Genomic DNA, 19,398 nt, shown 5'->3' with positions numbered 1-19,398 from the left:
TACTCCGAAGGGCCATTGCAGGAGCAGGTAGTCAGCAATGTTGATGGGCAGCATCAAGGTAAAGAGCTCATTAGCTATGGCCAGGTTGAGGATGAAGATGTTGGTTACCATCTTTGGTGCTTTGAGGATTACATAGATGACAGCAGTGTTGCCTGTCAGTCCCATGACACAGATGACTGAGTAGATGACAGGCATTGTGATGTAGTACCTGGGGCTTGCTGGAGTAGTGGACATATTCAAACTCCCATACCCTCTTCCAGAGCAGTCTGCACATGAGGAGTTGATTTCAGAGAGGGAGGAGTTCTCCATGGCTACAGGAGAGGATGGCTAAGCTCAGTGGTGGTGAGGATGACCTGGAAGTGGGGGAAAATAGATGAGACCTCTGCTCTTCGCAAGGCTTTCTCCTCTGGCATGTCCAACGCCGAAATCTCAAATACGCTTCCCACTGGCACCCTGATGGGAGCACAGGAAGATTACCAAGGGCTTAGCCAGTGGCCAGGTGTCGCAGCGGCTGCCCCTTCCGTCCTGCACACGGTGGGAGCGCGGCGGGGCACATCCAGCCATCCCCGGGTGGCAGCGCTGCCCTTCCTCGCCGGCGCCTCTGGGTCGGGAGCGCTCGGACTGCGAGGGTCCTGCTCTCGGGGGCAGCCGGTGCCCTCGGTGTGCTCCGCGAAAGCGAAACGCACCCCTTTCCCGACTGGGCAGAGCGCTGTGAAGGAGGAGCAAGGATGCACTGACCTCTTCCAGCCCGGCCGTGGCGGTCCGGCTCCCGGAGCGGCGGGATGCGCTGCTGGCTCCGTGTAGGAGGGATGCGCCGGCACCTCTCCTTTGCTCCATCCTGAGAGTTACAGCCCTGCCCGTCTCGATCCGGGCAGCAAAAAACAGGCACTGCGAGCAGCAGAGAGGATGGATGAAAAGTGGGAAGCTGGAGCACTGCAAAGAGAGATGTGAGATTAGCTGGAGTCACGCCTCTTCCCGCGGTCCGGCAGCGCAGCAGCGGGAGGGAGATCCCAGCTGCAGGTGGCACCTGCTGCCCGTGCTGGCTCGGAGAGCTCCGTGCTCAGCGCCTGCCGGGCCCCGGCACCGTCCCGGCGCGGGGCGCGGGCAGCGTGATGCTCTCCATCGGGCTCCGCGCAACATGGTCGAGTTGAAGGTGCCCCTGCTTATTGCGGGCAGGTTGGGCTTGATGGCCTTGAAGTTCCCTTCCGGCCCAAACTAATTTATGATTCTGGAATCTTGCCAGGAAAAAACATTTTTCACGGGATGTGGGATTCAGAAGCAGGAGAGATGTGCAGTAGTTCCTATGGTCCTGCCTGACACTTTGACTCCTTCACACTGTGCTAGCGATAAACTGGAATATAACTGTGGGAAGACAATCTTCAGAGCTCCTGATTATTTTCTTTTTCAAGAAGTATATGGTATAAAATCTATCCAACTTTAGTTTCATTTTTTGTTGCCGTTTCAATGGGAGAATTCTATGGGCTTCTATTTGACAAAACTTCTGCATCTCTAAAATCAGAAATGTAAACAATTTTTATTTTAATTCTTCAAGCAGGACTGACCACATACATTATCAATAATTACTAATAAATTACTAATGGCATAGTAAATTCATCTTTTGGCAAACTGGCATTACTGTTTATTATCTGTAAGCTAGTACACAGCCTGGCTCTGATTTTCCCATATAATGATGCATAATTGCCTATATCAGCAGGATATCACAAACCTTGAAATCCAAGAAAATAAATTAATAAGTAAATACATGAGAAAAGACATGCAAAGTACCTTTGCTTCATTATGGCTATGATTTATGTCTTACATTATTTCATATTACTAGCTACATTACATAGCAAAAGATACTTCACCATACAGAGAACATCCTCTTCTCTTCTCTTTTTTTACAGAAATATTTGAGATGAAAAGGTGTTCACACATTGTGTACTCCCATGCAAATGACATAAATACTATGCTGCAGGCTCATCATGGAGTTCTGCTTCCCTTTTTTTTTGCCTATAGTTGCACAATCCAAGTAAAGAAAATGTCACCTTTGCTATGGAGTTTATTAGAAGCTAGCATTTGGGTCAGGTTTTGTGACCTAATCTTAAGCACAGTTGTCTTAAAGTGAATGTAGCTTTGGAAACTCAATGTGCTTATTCCCCATATTGTAGCAGTAGTATGACAGAAGTGCCCCACTTCTGATTTTCTAGAAGGTTCTTGGGGAGTTCTTCAACACTGGTGCTTTGTAGGCATTTAATTACTTATATGCAAGTTCTGGGGGTGACATCATCTAAATGCTTTTGCCATGGAGTTTGTACCCACTCCCTTTCAATTTATCATTGGTTCAAGAAGAAACTTTCTTGTACCCAGAGAAAGTTTCCCTAACTTTAGCAATAACTTTATTCCATGGAGTGAATGTTGTCTTGCATTTTTTGACTGTGCAGGGTTAAAAATGTGATTCTAATAGAAATCTGACTAGGAGAAATTTGCATTTTTCCTCTCTCTTGGTAGCTGAAGAAATAGATTTTTGGCCTATTAAATCTCTGATGTATTTATGTGAACTGCTGTCATTACTGAGGAATTGTAGCTGTCTGTACAGCACATCTGTAAAAACTTGCCTCTATTATCAGATGTTCATTGCTGATATTGGTGTAGTGTTTGAAGGCATCAAAAGATATCAGGTCTCATATACAGCAATTAAAGTAATTATTTTCCCCTTTTATAACATCAATTTCCCAGAAAGGCAGTTAAAGGGCTTTATAAGTTTATAGCTGACTGCTGTAAACTTATAAATTCTGGTTTTGTGTGGATAGTTCCAAGCCACAGCATGCATCTCAATGTCTCAGCAGGTGCACAGAACATCTTCCTTTCAACTGAAAGCAAACAGAAATGAGAAGTGTTAGGAATAACCTGATAACTTCTACAAGGTGAGGCTGTCAGGATTGGAAAGTTTAGACTGACAACCCCAGCAGCTTCTCTGGGAGCCATTAAAGTCTGTAGGCCAAATCCAGCTCTTGGCCAAGGAAGCGTGACCCCATTACCTCTGGTACAACTGCGCCTGCTGACAAACACTTGTACCCATGGTCACTAGGCATGTTCACAGCTTATGAGAAGATACTGGTATGAAATCATTCTCTGTGTATACAGAATATTTCTGACTATGTTTCCTTCTGGATACTTCAAGCAGTTCATGCTGTCTAGGTTAGAAGAAGTCATATATCATTTTCTTTGAGCAGTTGAAGTCATAATTGGTTCTTTGCTATATTTCAGTATCATTATCTGGAGATCTAGATGAGCAACAAAGGAGAAAATTACTTCATGAATTGCCATTAAGAGCTGAGATTTCTCCATAATGAGCCTACAAGTCTTGTACCTTCTCTACTCAACTGATACATGTCTGAATTTCAGACTATATCCTTTCTTCCTGTGGGCTAAATCCATTTGAGAGAGATCCATTTTAGTGGAGAACTGGGTCTGTTTTGAAGAACTTCCATTATCTCAATTGGGGGAAAAAGTGCTACATAATTTGGTTTTCAGGACTGCCGCATCAATCAGTGCAGAAAATAGCTCAGCAGTGGAGCAAGGCTGCAGCTTCTGTGATGCACTAATTTTCTACCTTTGGCATTGTCTTATTTGCCAACACAATGTGCAGATGTGGAGGAGCTCAAAAATATTCAGTTGAGAGACTTCTGTGATGTTGGATTAATATATTTATTTATAAGGTGGAAAGAAATAAAATTACCAGGTGACATCCAGATCAGACTTCTCTATCTATACCAGTCTTCACAAATTCTGTTAATATTTTTAGTCTTGCGTGAATTCTTTCAAAAAACACCCAGTGAAGGTAGAACCACACCTTCTCCAGACAATTTGCTCAATAAAATCTGTTCTTCAAACCCTGACCTTTTGTCATAATCATAAACCCTTTGTTTATTATCCTGCCCTAAATGTGACAGAACATTTTCTGTCCCCTGTGATGATCTTTTCCATGTGTGAACATCTTTTCTCTAGAGCTGAAAAACACAGTTCTTACTCTCTTTCCTTTTGTCATATCTGTTTGAGGTCAGAGTAGCAGTTATTTTCATTCAGTCCCTTGTTTTGTTTTGGTTTTTTGTTGTATTCTGTGGTTTTTCTTTTTTTTTTTTTTTTTGTGGTGTCTTCTATCAGTTTTTTTGGTATTTATTATCTGTCCTTTGTTCGTGATAGTATCAAAGATGAGTTTCACATCAGTGAACAAAGCCTGTGGCAAAGCTTCAGACTGTTTTGATTTAGCCAGGGTTGTCAGGCTTCTGTGAACTCAGTATTTGGAGAAATAAAGAGTCCTGTGAGGTAGGACTGGAGCACTGGGAAGTTGCTATGAAAGGACAAGTGCATTGTGTCTTTTGCACTGCATTACTCAGCAAGAAATCAGCCTTGTCTATCACATCTTACTGCTTTCAATTCAAAATCACCCCAGTAAAATGAGCTTGTGTCCCACAGAGCGAACTAATCTCTCTGCCCTGTGCTCCCCAAGAGCAGCAGAGTTCTGGCACTGCATCAGTGTGAATAAGTGTTAGACCTCAGTGTGCTGGAAGGACAGCAGACCATGCAGGACTTAGAAATCAATTCTAAACCTTTAAAAAACATGATTGGTACCAGGAGCTTTTTTTTAAACAAAAGAAAAGACATCTTGTTCTAAACCCAATTTTATATATATTTGTGTGTGTGTGTTTGTGTGTAAAGTTAGTACATTATGAGAGAACTATAGCAAGGGTAATTGAATTGCAAAAGCAGTAGCTGAAAAATAATAAATAAAAAATCTAACAACAAGCCCTATGTGCGTGTTTTTGTTGTCTTCATGGTTTGGGGTTTTTGTTAATAGAAAATTCACTGAACTTCAATGTATTCATCACGTTTCTTGGTCTTTTTTTCCCATTTGTGAAAGAGACTGTCCAGCCTCGTCAGCTTGCTGTATTGGGAATTAGTTCCATAAATTCCTCATTTACTTTGCTATTCTAACATGAGATTTGGAAGGACATTTAAATTGTTAGGAAACAGGAAGCCACTTGCAAGACCAAAAATTATCATCAAGACAGAAGTAACTGCAATCCAAAATGCAGCTATCCAAACTTGCTCAAAATTTCTTTAAGACTTGAGTTCTCTTCAGCCTACAAATGCTGAAATAGAAATGTCTGCTTTTTATCTTTCCCATTAAGATCACTAAGTTATGGAATTGTTTTTCTCCAAGGCAGATCTTTAATAAAAACACAAAAAAACTCTAAGATATTCAAGATCTTCTTGGCAAGCTCCAAAAACTGGTTCCAATTTTTAGGTTTGCCATGGTGAGACATCATAGCCAATCCTAACTCTTACTGCTTTCAACACACAGTGAAGGCTTCCTGGGCAAGATCTCTGAGATTTAAAGAACATTGTAGGGCTTGATGAGGTTTCTTCTTACATACCTAGTCTATCATGGTGCATCACTCCTCCTCCTACCTGATAGAAACACACTCACATTATTTAGCTTTTTCCTTCTGCCAGATTTGACATTGCATGCAAGCTCACACTCTTATAGGGTTTCTCATCTGCTGGTGGTTTTCTTAGCTTTCTATTAAAGCTCTCAGATTACAGGACTGAATTAGTATATAACTGCCACTTATACTTTGCAATTCTCCTAAGAAAAATTTTGTGACAGAAATGTGGAGGCCATCTGCTAAAACTATACCAAAAAGGTGATAAAATTGTTAAAGATTCATCAGCAATTGCTGAAGTGCAGTCCAATAATTGATAGTACACCAGATCTTCTTTCTCAATAAGCTCTTTAAAATTCCATAGCATGTGCTTTGATTTGTCTATTATTATTCATAATACAATAATAGACTTTTCATTCTAGAGCTTCATATATATCTTCTTGATTTTTATATTGGCTTTTATTCCAAGCATGCCTATATTAACTGAGTATATAAGATGCAAGGACCAACAAAGTCAGTACATTGTATTAATGAAACCAATGTGGTTTGGTTTTGGATTAATCTTTTTAAAAGCAATCCGTAAAAGTGAGGGTAAAACGTAATAAAATATCCAGCTGTTAACCTTGGAATGATGATCAAACATAGAGGATGAGACAGCCATTTACATATGGTTGCTACTACTACAATGATTGCTCTAAGTTAATAAACCATAAAAAGGAATAAGAAAACATATGGGAGCAACCTCAGGTTTAAGAACACCCTTTCAAAGACAAAGCATCAAAGAATACATTCAGTGTAACCTTCAAAGTATTTGGAATTTGATTTTATTTATATTAATATACAGTAAGAAACAAAGCTCTTTGGACTGGAATGGGGAAAAATCCATATATATATATAAATAAGAATATATGTGTGTGTGTATGTATGCAAATTTTGCTATAAAATATAAATACAATTTTCTTTTCTCAAAAGGATACAAGTGTGTGAAATGCAAATATTGAACCAGAGCAGGGAGGGGAGTGGCTAATGGCTTTCTTTTTAGTGGGAGTACTGACCTGGGAAATACCATTCCTAAACCATGACATGTTATGGAATGAAGAACTAATTTGGTTTGCAATTACTGACCTTGTCCATGTATTTTGGAAACAGTTGTATTATTAGGTTTATCACCTGTGTAAGCCTCATATTTCTTGCTGCATTTATATCTGTTTGCTGCCTTTTATGTCTGTTTTCTTGATGACTCCCCAAGTAATCCAGTAGGTGCCACTTTCACCCTCTCTCAAGGTTTGCTTGCTGTTCCAAGCAGGATGTTTAAACCTCAGTTTCCTGTGGGACAAGTACAAAGCTGTCTATGAGGATAGCCCCTCATTCAAACTTCTAGAAACCACCCATAAGAGTCTAAACAGTGTTTTCCTCTTTATATAGGGCAGATTCCACTGATGTTCATACAGTCTAAGAAGTGGTGTGTTATCTCAAGGTTCACAGAGTGGGGATGCTGCCTGCAGCAGGAAAGCCAGCCTGGGAGGTCTGCAAGCTTCTCTTTGGTCCCTGTCGGTCCTGCAGCTGTGGCTGTTCCTTTATCTTTTGGTTTTCAAGTGAGTGAAGTTTTTCACAGGTTCCCACCACGGAGCTACATCATCTTTAAGGGCAAAACACCTAAATTAGGCCTTTGGCAGCTGTGGTGTCCAGCTGCACACCAAGCAGAACTGTTGGTGAGCCTTTGCTCTTAACCATTGACTCACTGCATTAAACATGACATAGGAGTAGGAAGACAGCAGTACTTCCTACCTCAATACGTAACTTTACAGGAAAACAATTTTGTTATTGCAGACATTTTTTTTTAAGAAATAGTGCAAATAATTAATAATATATTTTAAATATGCACATAACAAAGAGATTTAAATGGGGAAACAACATCAGTGGGACTTCTTGTGGCTGAAGGCGAAGAAAAGTTTCCTGCTGCAGAAAAGCTTGTTGAAATAAGAATCAGGGAGCTGGACAGAGTAGCATATATTGATTATTGGACATAACAATGAAACTACATGCTGTGGTTTTTTTTCCTTTACAATATTTATCTGGCCAAAGTTATCAGTCTCAGAGTCAGGTTTTCCTTCATACCTGTTCCACCCCACTGTTCTCCCTTTAGTTAAATGTTCAGATTAAATGCTTCCAAGCTTTTTTTAATCTGTGAACCACCAACATCTGGCACTTTGTGACTTGTTTTGTTCCCTTTCCAGAGGTAATCATCTGTGCTGGGGCAAAGCCAACTCTGGTCTTGGGTCTGCTGCTTAGCTTTCATCTCCCTTAATCATGATGTGTTTATCACCACATTCAGGCTACCAAAAGCTCCCCCAGAATGAGGAACATTGTCAGAAAGCCCATGCTATTCAAATCATCACAAAGCATGAAGAACAAGTTTTTGTACTTCTAAGGCAATGCCCTGGCAATACAGTGTAGGGACAGAAGACAAAAAGCTCATGTAGCCTTTTATCTAGAAAACCAACCTCAAAGATACTTAAAAGCAATGCATAGATAATTCATATGCAGAGAGGACTGGGAAAAAAAAGGAAGAAAAGAGCTCTATGAACATAAGTTATCACATACATTCTCCTTTCTGTGGGATGGGAAAGACAGAAGGTACATCTTGTAAAAGACACATACTAAGAAATCATTTAAAGAGTGAAATAAATGAAGCAGCACCACAAATGTAGAATAGGAAAATAAACAAGAAAGGAAACCATGATGCTTTACTATAGGGGGACATATGTACAGATATAGTCCCCATTTCCTCTGTAGTTTGCTGCTTAGATTTTGACTAATTACTAATTTCTGTATGTGAGCTGAAATACAAGGAATTTCTGGCACTTCACTCAGGAAACAAAAAGAATTTCTTCTAAACTCTTCATGTTACCTTTAAACTTTGTCCTACACAAATAACAAGCACAGTTCTTGTTTCATGTTTTGCTTGTGCATGAGCTATTGATCACCTATGTTTCCAAGACACTGAAGTTTTGGAAGACCATTACCTATTTTGTGATGAGTGCCCTTGACTGAAAATTTTTCATTGCTTCTTGACTATAATTGGTTCTATTTTCTGTCTGTGGTTTCCACAGGCAGTCATAAGCTTGATTGCTATGTAAGTGACTCGTATGTGTGGCCTGAGGCCACTTTGTAACTAGGGCCACAATAATTTTCACCTCTTTGACCAGTTCTAGATCTATGCCAAGCCTAGACACAAACTGTTCTTCAGTTTGCCATATATTCACAGGAACATTGTCATTCTCACTGGGGGCTAGGCCAACACAGCCTCATGTGCATGGCAATAATTTTAGGTAAACTGTGGTTTATATGAGATACATTATTCCAACTTGCTCTTGTTCCCACCTTGTATAAACACAGCAATATACCTGCTGATGGACCAATGCACCTAAATTGCCAGCTGGACTTCCCTATCCTACGAATCTTTCTATCTGCTCTGTCCTGGGATGTTACCTGTCCTGTCATTTGAGCAACATGGACGGTATCACTGCTCATGACTAGGGGGTTGGAACTACATGATCTTTAAGGTCCCTTCCAGCATAAACCATTCTATAATCTTGTGATTAAGTTGTCTTTCTTGTGTCATTTGTTTTAATGTTTAAATAAAACTTAATAATTTTCAAGGTGGAGAGGAGAGGCTTGCAGTTGGCTGCAAAAGCTAAAATAATGTAGAAAGCCAGAGGAGTAGATCTGGACCATCAGCATTTATCACAGCCAGCTTGAAGAGGAGGACATGCCTCAGTGCCCCAGTCAATCTCTTGATAAGAAACAGGAGTATGTTCAACCTTTCTGCTGATTACTCTTTTTATAGGTTGAGGAATGAGACAGTTCAAGCACTTCCATCTCTAATCATGGTAGCACTAACACAGATGGAGTTTCCCAAAATAGTTTGTTTCTTTCTTTCTCTCTTAGTAAAAAAAAGAGAAATTCATGACATCCTCAACTCAATCTGGATAGCACCAGGCAGCCAGCAATTCTCCTGTAAAGAATATATCTGGCTAGCAAGCAAAGAATAGATTTAAATATTTCCCTAGGACCCATAATTTTGCCAGTCAGTATAAAGAGGCAAAAAAGTCAGGCTTGTGGCCAAGACTGTGAAAAATGGATACATAATTTACTATTCTGACTTGCAGTAAAACCCAACATCCAGCTATTTTTGCCTCATATTGAATACTCAGGTATTGAATATTCATTTTTCCCCCCTAAGTACTAAAATATAAAACTTTATATTGCAAAATGCTGCAACTGGCATGCAAACAAAACTAATTTGAGATATGTAGTGTGTAATTTTTGTGTCTGCATGAGGACAATGATCTGTTATCTGGAGTTATTTATTACTTTTCAGACACATACTTTTCAATATGAGGCAAGTAGGTATGAACAGGACTAAGGTGCTAAATCTTGTCTTAGGATCCAGTCCTTACTGCTAAGTCCTTACTCCACATCACTGGCTTGAGGGGTGCTGCCCACTAAGAATGGTCCTTGGCCTCTCCTGAGGAGTGACAGAGAATTGCTTTGGAAAAGTGGCTGGTCCAAGTGGACAACACATCTGGGAAAGTTCAGATTAAAAAAAAAGTTATTGATAGAACTATTTCACCTTCTAAAAGGAATAGTTAATTTTGGTGAGATTACTGTTCTCCTGGGTGCAGTTTATCTCACGTGTGTACATGTGTGTGGAGTCATAGGCCTGGAGTCAATGTCTGTCAGCAATGAGCCCAAGTGGGAAATCTGACAGTTCTGCCTCCTTGCCAGCAGAACTTTTCCTTGCAAATACTGACCTGTCATGTATTTCACCCACGGGAAATGGGGTTCTTGTATGCCTGGAATATATCCATGTCATATTTGAGCATTTTAAAGTAGGTAATAACTTTTCTTCCTTTTTCTATAATGAACAGCATAATAATTATATAACTCTAGAGGTCATCAGTGCTGCATTTTTTAGTCAGCTGTAACAGCAGAAGTTTTTTTGAGGTTACTTGAAAATGCTTGTGTGAACAGCTTAAAAACAGCTTGAAAATTGTATAAGGAGTATCTAATGGGAGCAGCTTAAACTCTGAACACCCAGGCTGGTCACAGTGTGGGAAGAAGTTGGGATTGTGGAAGAGGTGGTCTGGAAAATTTCTCATGGCAAAAGCATCTGTTCTCAACTTTTTTTTTTTTTTTTTGTTGCAATTGAAGCAAGTTGAAGGCAGAAGAGGAGCCAGAGTGTCTCAGTGTGGGAGGTGGGGATACAGGCCAGAGAGGAATATGACTGAGCAGGAGTATTTATTCCAGGACCTTCTCTCCAACATGTCCATGGCTGTTCTTGGTCTCACCTTCTTAACCTATTGTATCAAACCTAGATAAAAAAGTCAGTGGGAAGAGTAAGCTGAATTTCTCTGTGAATCTTGGAAATGTTCCCTTCACTCTGACAGTCCTGGAAATCTGGTTATCTTCCTTTCTGATTCTCATTTTAGCACTTCCTTTTTCTTTTCCCCCCATGTGTTTTCATGTATTCTGTGTTATTGAGTCTCAAGTTTTTACATAATTTCTGAAACTTGGCTCCAGCCCCCTCCAAGTTATCCTAAGGAGGCTATTCCCTATTTCATGCCTTCAACATTGCCATAAGAAACTGCTCATTTTCTCTGGCAGCTATTTCTGACCAGTAAGATGTCCTTACAGTCTTCTGAGATTTGCAGACTGCTGAGATTTGTCTCAGCACAAGTGAAAGGATATAGTATATCTTCATAAATATTTTTAAAATTATTTTCTTTATTTCTGCCACTTTTAAGCCACATTTCCAATGAGCCAGAGTTTCACAGGCATGCTCAGCTTTCAGCTCTGATGGAATTTGATGTGAAAATTCATAAAGAAGCCCTTTGCTGCTTTGTAGCCTTGGAGCCATGGAAACAGTACCCTGCCCAGAAGGGGACTCGGGTTAAGGAGTGGAGGGAAAATGGGGAATGTGTTCCATTTTGCTAAAGCTGGGGATTTGTTTTTAGAATAAAATAGATCTTTGAAGGGGGAAATTAGGCGAAGGTAGTAAATGCCAAGAGTTCTCTTCATTCCAAGATTATGTCTTTTTTCCATGGTCAGGATGCCAGTTCTCAAGGAATCTTCAAAAAGTATTTCTACTTTACATGTCCACTGGGTCATCAAATCTATCACACAGAAACAGATGAAAAAAACCAGCATTTTTAAAAAATTTCAATATGAAAAGACATCTGTTCCATTAGTACCATTATCAGCCACTACACATTTCATATGTTCACATTTTCCAGCTGCAGAATGAAAATACCAGTGAAGAATTGTTTTTGTTGCCTGAGTGTGTCCATTGCATCTTAAGTTTTAGCTCCTTTGGAGTGTGTGAAGGTAGGGAGAAAAAAAATATGCTTTAATTTAGCCTAACAAAAAAAAAAATACTAATGTCTGTGACTTCAACTAGGCACAGATGAGCAGGTAAAAGTATTTTCTCTGATCTTCAGCAACTTGGAAAATTCATCATTTGTTTAATCTATCAACCAAACCAGGGTTTCCAACATAGGCTGGTAGTCACCTTAGGGCCAACATAGACTCTTCCAGAGGACTTGTTGATAATAAATTATTAGTAATGATAACAATTACAACAATAACAATAGCAATAATAAAAATATATCCAGTAGAAATAAACCCACAAACAGCTGAAAAAATATTAATGAGTACTGGCCAGTATGCGTTCACATAAAATGATTAATAATCTGTCTTTTGAAGCTTAGGCCTAATAGACTGCCATAGTTCAAAGCTGTTTAAAAAGCTTATCCTAAATCTATTCTTACCTTCCTCAATAACTCATCCCTATGCTTGACAATCTTTAGGGATAAATACTAGAATAGACTAATACAATCCTCAGGGAAGTGGCAAAAGGATGTAGCTTTTAATACTTGTGGGATTATTGACTGCTGGTTAAACATTGACATTCTGTTGTCTTATGATTTTGATTAAATAATGCTATGAAATGCAGCAAGACAGTGACTAAGAAATAAATCCACACAAATGTATCCATCTTTTTTAATAATATAATGTCTTTTGAGACAGAACTGTTAAAGATCTTATTTCTCTGGCTTTGAGGCTTCTACAGGTAGAAATATTAAACTGTGGGTCTATACATTGGCTGTCAGTTTCAGATATCACATTCATTTCAGATAAAAGTTAATTTTTCTTCTGCAGAAAAAATTATTATCCCAAATCTGTTTTGTTTGCATGCCAATTTCTGCATTCTGCAAGTCCTAAATTTTAGTGTTTCGGAGGAAAAAAGTAAGGTAAGTAGGAATAAGATATGTGCTGTGGACCCCCACTTTCATCAATGCCATTTCATGCTAGGGGACAGGGGAATGGAACAACAACAACAACAACAACCCTAACTGCACTAGGTGGTGAGCACGTTTAATTTGGACTAGAAAATCCATGTGATTTCAGGAAATATGGGAATCCTGAAGAACTGTGTAGTTGTGCAAATATTTCTACATCAGGAAACTAACATGCACTATACCATGCTGGCTCCTGTCAGTAAAATCGTGAAGGAAGGCTTTGGACCATTAGTAAAATACATCTCTTCTGAAGCTAGCCTTTCTGACTAATTAGACATTTCTTATTAGTTCTGAAGGTATTGATTTTCATTTCTTAACCAAATCAAACAAAAAAACCTTGACATATTCAAAAGAGAAACTATTTGAAAAATACCTTGCACAGTGACTGTGAGCACTTTGTCATTGTTCATCCTTATCACCTTGCATGTGGACTGATGGAGTGTTTCCACAGTTGTTTCCTAGCACACTATTAATTCAGGATGAGAACAGTCAGATGCAATGTCCCTCATGTCAAGTCATTGATAGTGACATTTGTTTACCACCTTACCAAGCCCTTTTTAATATTCTGCAATTTTATTTTCTGTGGGTTTTTATTGTCCTTCACTCTGATTTATTATTAATATTTTTATTTATGCTCCTTGATCATCTTCTGCAGAGAGAAATAAACAATAATGGAGACTTTAAGGGTTTCAGTGGGTATTGAGGAGGGTTAGCCTTAGATACAGAGTATCAGAGTGCCACTTTTTTGGATGGATTTCAGACTTCACCCCATTAATATCTCATTCACCTTGCACAGATGCTGCACAAGTACAGTGTCTTTTCTGCACTAGATGTGATGGAAATTAAGTTTGCCTGCCTTGGACTGCACTGTGATGTATACAGCTGGTAAAGCAGATAAGGTGGCCTGTGTAAATCTGTTTGAATGTCACAGCTGTCCATGCCATGTGTGCTGGATTCATATTTCCAGGATTGGAAACAGCAAAAGACCTGGAATTAGCTAAGTCAGTGTGTGGAAAAGCACATTGCGAAACTCGTCCTTGGCCCAAGGCAGCCTGAAACCAACATTTAAAAATTCACTTTACAGTGTGTTGTACTTCCTCTTATCTTTCATACATCTATTTTTCCCTTTTATGAATAAAATAAGGAGGGAATCATGGCATTAATCATGCCCAAACATAGTGGTGTTTCCTCATAAATAACAGATTCTACTTTTCCAGCTGGATAATTTATACTGGAAATAAATAATTATCTTGTCCTGAAAATATTGCAAAGGGAATTGTCAGGTGCTAAACCAAACATTATTCTTCAGCAAGAAGCATACTGTTGGATGAGACATGGCCAGGTTTGCTTTTATTCTTTTGGAATTCTCTTTTTTCTTGCTGAAAAAATTGCTGAAAAATTTGCTATCTCTCATGTCCAACTATTTAAACATAAAATCACCATTTTAAATGGAAAATATTATAGTCTATGAAAATCTAGAGCTCTTCATAGGAAGTGTTTCTGTTTCTAGAACATCTAGATTGACTTTACCCAAAAGAAGCAACACTTAGCATGCAGATAGAACCAGCAATGAGTACAGGGATGAAAAATAGATTCACAAATTTTGATAACTATAGAATAATATTTACAGAGAGATCAAATTGTGAGTGTATGGAGTGGCTACTAAAAAAGTAGTCAAATGTAACATTAACATATTTGCTATCAAATTCTTTTTTAAAGATATCTTCTTGAACTCAGGGAATGACATTTTGGTAGTCTAGATCCTTAGGTTAAGACCCTCCAAAACCATAAACAAACAAAAAAAACCCCAAACAAACAACAACAACAAAAACCCACAACCAAAACCAAAACCAAACCAGACCTAACTAAACAAAAAAAACCCCAAACTAAGAAAAAAACACCCCAAAATCAAACAACCCACCCCCCCAAAAAAACCCAAAAGAAAACCCAACAAAAAAAAACAACAAAAAGGAAATTGCAGTTGGCATTAATAGAGAGAAAAAAATTCCTGCTTCCATGAGCACCAAGACCTAACAAGTCAAGTTGTTCAGATACCAGAGAAAAAGAAAAGTTGATTGAACACATTAAAATGTTCTTTCCGTTGGCAGCAGTGTTTTAGAATTTCTTTTTCACTTCAAATACAGAGACACTGTGTTCATCTGGAACAGAGAAGTATCAGTGGAGTGTAATCAGATCCCCTGTTAATGTCACAGGCTTTTACTAGGAAGTCACCTGGGTTATGATGAGATTTTGCAAATCACACTGCAAGAATGTCTATTTTTAGTAAATACCTGCAAACTAACAGCAATAGTTTTGGCTAATGGAAATGTTTAACCTAAAAAAAAAAAAAGTCAAATGATTGAACAGCCTTGAATTTCTAGCCACCTGCACCATGCATTTCAGAATTTTGCCACTCGCCATGCTGTGAAAAATAATTTATTTTTGGTTTCTTGAGGTTTAGGGACATGTAAAAATTTTAGGGTTTTTTATTCCCCAAAGAACAGTGTCTTATCAGATAATTTATGCTTTTTCCTCAAAGTAAGTATCAAAAAAGTACCTGTATTATGAAAGGAGCAGGTATCCATGGTGATCAGCAATTTACCATCTTTTGTTCTCAGTTTTCACTTCAAAGAAAGTAAAATAGTGACTCACTATTTGGCCTAATGGCTAATTTAATAAGACAATATAAACTGTAAAATGTTAGAACAGGGTTATAAATTATTTGCTAAATTAGCTAAACTCATCTCTGTCAAACCTACATCTTTAATACAATCATGCTATCAATAATATATTTTCACTCTGAATGAAAACAAGATATTGCAAGACATTATACAAGGGGAGGTAAGTTACTGACATATTTATTTGGGCTTTTTTTGGTTTGTTTTAAATAAATAAATTAAAAATTAAAAATTAAGAGATCTGCCAAGACTGAATCTCACAATCTGCATAGGATTAACAAATAGATATATGAACATCTGTAGTTTCCTCCTTTTAGCTGCAGAGTGGTTGCAAATTCTGAAGATTACGGAGTTGAATCCTTCTTTCAAGTCCACATTAATGTTGTTGCCATATTGGAATTATATTACTGAAAAGATTATTTTAAGCAATTTTTTTTCTTGTTTGAGTACCACAAGACCTCATTTTCTCACTATAATTTTTATTAATCATTTTAATTCTCACACACGGTATTAAAAGGAAGAGATGGTCAGCAGCTGAAACCTTGACGGCTTTCCTCCATGTCGTACTAGAATGTAAAGAGAACCCTTTAGGTTTGATTAGTGAAATAAAGGGGGAAATAAGGAAAGCCCTTTTTGCTGTAAGGAATTGTGTGAGGCTGAAAGAGCTTGCCACTTGGCACAAACACAGAAACCTACTGAGTTAGATAGTTAGACTGGGGTAGATTGAGGAGGGACTCTGTGTCCTGAATGGTGAGGAGGGAGTAAACTCAACAAGATGTGCTGAATGGGTTTGTGTGAGTTGCTCACTTGTCTGCCTCTCCTGCTAAAGAGGTTAGTTCTCTAATTTCTGGCTAGGAATTACATCTAGAACTTGTGGCTATGGCCATAGCTGAGGACAGGCTACCAGGCTGAATGGGTCTCTGGCCAGACCCAAACTCAACTGCTCTTATCCCTCCTTGTTCCTCAAATATTCAGATATGCAAATGAATGTATTTCAGCAAAGCAATGGAAATGAGATATGCTTCAGAATTATATAACCCTATTAATGTTTTATTCATTCATCATAAATTGATGTTTAACTATGGGTTCGTAGCATGAAAATCTAAAAAAGATGATGGTGGTTGTGATGTTTATGTATTTTCAAGGAAAGAAAAACTTCTTTTACATTTTCTTACTCTTTATTATAAAATCAGAAATAAAATAGAGATTAGATAGAAAATAAGCTAGAGATTAGAATTTGAGTAGAAGATACCACTTAATGAGAAATAGTCAGTTTTACATCAGTGAATGTAGAGGAAATAAAGATATGGCTATACTTTTTGCTATTTTATTCTTCCAAAGCTACAGAAGTTGTTGCAAGTGAAACAGAGAAATTTTCAATACCAATTAAAATGTCCTTTTATTTGATTTATTAATCCAGAATTAAAACAATTTTTTCTGTAAACTAAAAATGAAAATGTGAGGAACAAATACTACTCCCCTTGATGAAGCCTAGACATTGTCTCATGTGTTTTTGAGTCCTTTTAGTCTTGCAGGCTGCATTCCATTCCAAATTAGTGAGACTCCAAAGTACAAAGGTAGGTTACTGGCAAGCAAAGGCTATTAAGTCTGTACTGTCTGGCTTGCAACTCTGAATTCAATATCTGCTTTTAGATAAATGGGGCTATTGGAACTTGAAAAATTTGTTACCACACAGAGACATATGTTTCTAGCAAAATGTATTGGCAAATAAAGCCCTTTTCAATTTCTTCTCAAATCAAATGAATGCTTTTCTATCTCTAAAAGATAAAAAGGGGAAGATTGGTAAAAGTCCAGACATCGGCCTTTTAGCATACAATCTCTCTGTCTGCACTTAGATTACATTTTTTCCAGCCTTTTGTTATAGGATATTTGAGTTTGGTTTTGTTTAAAAGTTGCTTCCTTGCTCATGCTATCTGTGCAGCAAATGAGTGGTCCTCTGAATCTTTTCATATGCTCTACAGCACAGTATTTCGCAGATATTCTCATATTCTTACTGTAGCTCTCAAACAGCTTTTCATGGAGAAGTTGTGATGCTGGAGATGCCCAAAATAGACAGCTGAGTAACAGTGGTTCTTCAGACTTTCAACTTTTTTCTCTCAAAGTGATATTCTCCAGTATCACTACAAATTATTTCCCAAACTATCATTTGTCACAGTTGTCTTTCCTGGCAGTACATACAGTTAGATTTTACTCAGATCATGCGAGAAGCAAGGAAAGCAAAGCTTTGCTTGAATGTTCTTTGTAGTGCCCATAGGGGTTCCACAGTTGTCAACACCACTGTGGAGCCATGTGGGAAATCAAACCTCTCTCATCCATAAGCCACAGAGAGCAATAGTCCAGCAATAAACTGTGGATAGTAAATATTTAAAATGGAATCCTGGTAAGTAAAAGGGAGTCTGCTCTATGGTTAAAAATAAAGGCTGACTTTTCCTTTCAGGCTATTGTGCTGTGATACAACTTAAGCCAAGAGCACTTTATACAAGGTGTCATGATTGCATCTTGGTTTGCTCTTTTCCAGACATGCAAAATGTCCTGAATCCAACAGCAGCACCCTGAGTAGGGCTGCTGGAAGAAGTTTTCTTCAACACCCTTACCTTCCTCACTGATGCAATGTCTAGGCATTCAAGTGATGCTGGAGCCCACTCTAGACTGCTTGGCCAACACTTTAAACAGTGTACTCATCCTTCCTCTCCCTCTTCATGGCCTCAGAGGGCAATAAAAAAGGAGTCATGATAAAATCACTAAGCGACCTTTTTTTCCAAGGTATGTTGACAAAAAAAATAGGTCTTTTATCTCATTTGATACTTCAGGGAAGAGTGTTTGGATGTCTATAGTAAATGAAAGGCCTCAGAACCAAAATAATAAAACAGTGACTAATTTTTAGAACAGCAGCTTGTCAGATCTAGCTTTCCTATTGTTGAAACAAAGTACTGTTTTGTTATATGATTTAAAATTAAGACCCAGGAAAGAATATTATTTTATCATACTGAATGCCAGATCTTTACAATGAGGAATTGTTCTGAGCCCTGTGAGGTGACCAGAAGCAGGTGTTTGCTAGCAGGAAGATGATGAATTTTTCCTTCAGCTTCATCAGATTAGTTACCTGAGTGTTTTGGTTTTTTTCTGGGGAGCATCATATCTGTAGCTAGATGAAAGTAGTACCCAGGTACTCATATGGGAGAAGAAGAGCCTGTCAGTCTGGATTTTCTACAAGCAGTTATCTTAACTCATGATGTTTTCAGGCAGTCAGTAAGTCTGTCTGCCTCGGTAGGAATTGCAGCCAGACTTATGTATTCTCATCCATGGAACCAGTCAATAAACCAGTGCTGCTGTTTTTAAGCTGGGATAGTTCATTGACATCTTCCTGGATGTCCTGAATTCTCAGCCAGTATCCATCACCAAAGCAGGAGCTCCTCTGTATGTTAACACTTATTTTCTCAGGGATCACCTGAGCTTTTCAGGATAAAATACTTGCAGTATTTTTGGCTGTGGCAAGAATATAACATCATAATTTATTTAAATACATATTGGTCTATTGCTACATTTATATGTCTATCTATTCGATGTATTGTTCATCTATAAACCTTTACATTTACACTTTTTATTTGCATCAAAAATTAAATTTAAAGGGACTTCCTGTGAAACAGAACACTTCACTGTAGGTGGGGTTTTCACAGACATTCTGCCCTTGCTGTGGAACAATTCCTATAAACAGATTTTCCAATATGACTTGCTGGAACCGGTTGGACTATGTTGTTTGAGGAAAACATAAATTCTTTAATTAGAAACTGAAGTAGTTCATGGGATGAATTTAAAGGTTCTGGTGAAAAAACATGGAGTGCTGTGTTAAGATCTATTGCACTCCCCTCAGCTAACCTGAAAGTTACT

The 19,398-nt window shown here is 38.3% G+C and overlaps 1 protein-coding gene across 1 annotated transcript in view; it reads right to left on the bottom strand.

Moving 5' to 3' along the window:
* Window positions 1–19,398, bottom strand: part of NPBWR1 (neuropeptides B and W receptor 1) — a 54,679-nt gene that overhangs the window by 15,373 nt on the left and 19,908 nt on the right. Inside the window, 1 exon segment of the mRNA XM_085573815.1 lies at window positions 3–19,398. This exon segment is cut by the window's right edge and continues 19,908 nt beyond it. Coding sequence (XP_085429941.1) covers window positions 3–309 — 307 coding nt within the window. The 5' untranslated portion in view covers window positions 310–19,398.

This window comes from Lonchura striata, chromosome 2 (genome assembly GCF_050655825.1).
Source record: "Lonchura striata isolate lonStrDom1 chromosome 2, ASM5065582v1, whole genome shotgun sequence".
In the NCBI taxonomy this organism is placed as follows: domain Eukaryota; kingdom Metazoa; phylum Chordata; class Aves; order Passeriformes; family Estrildidae; genus Lonchura; species Lonchura striata.
This window is presented reverse-complemented; position numbering and strand designations above follow the sequence as displayed.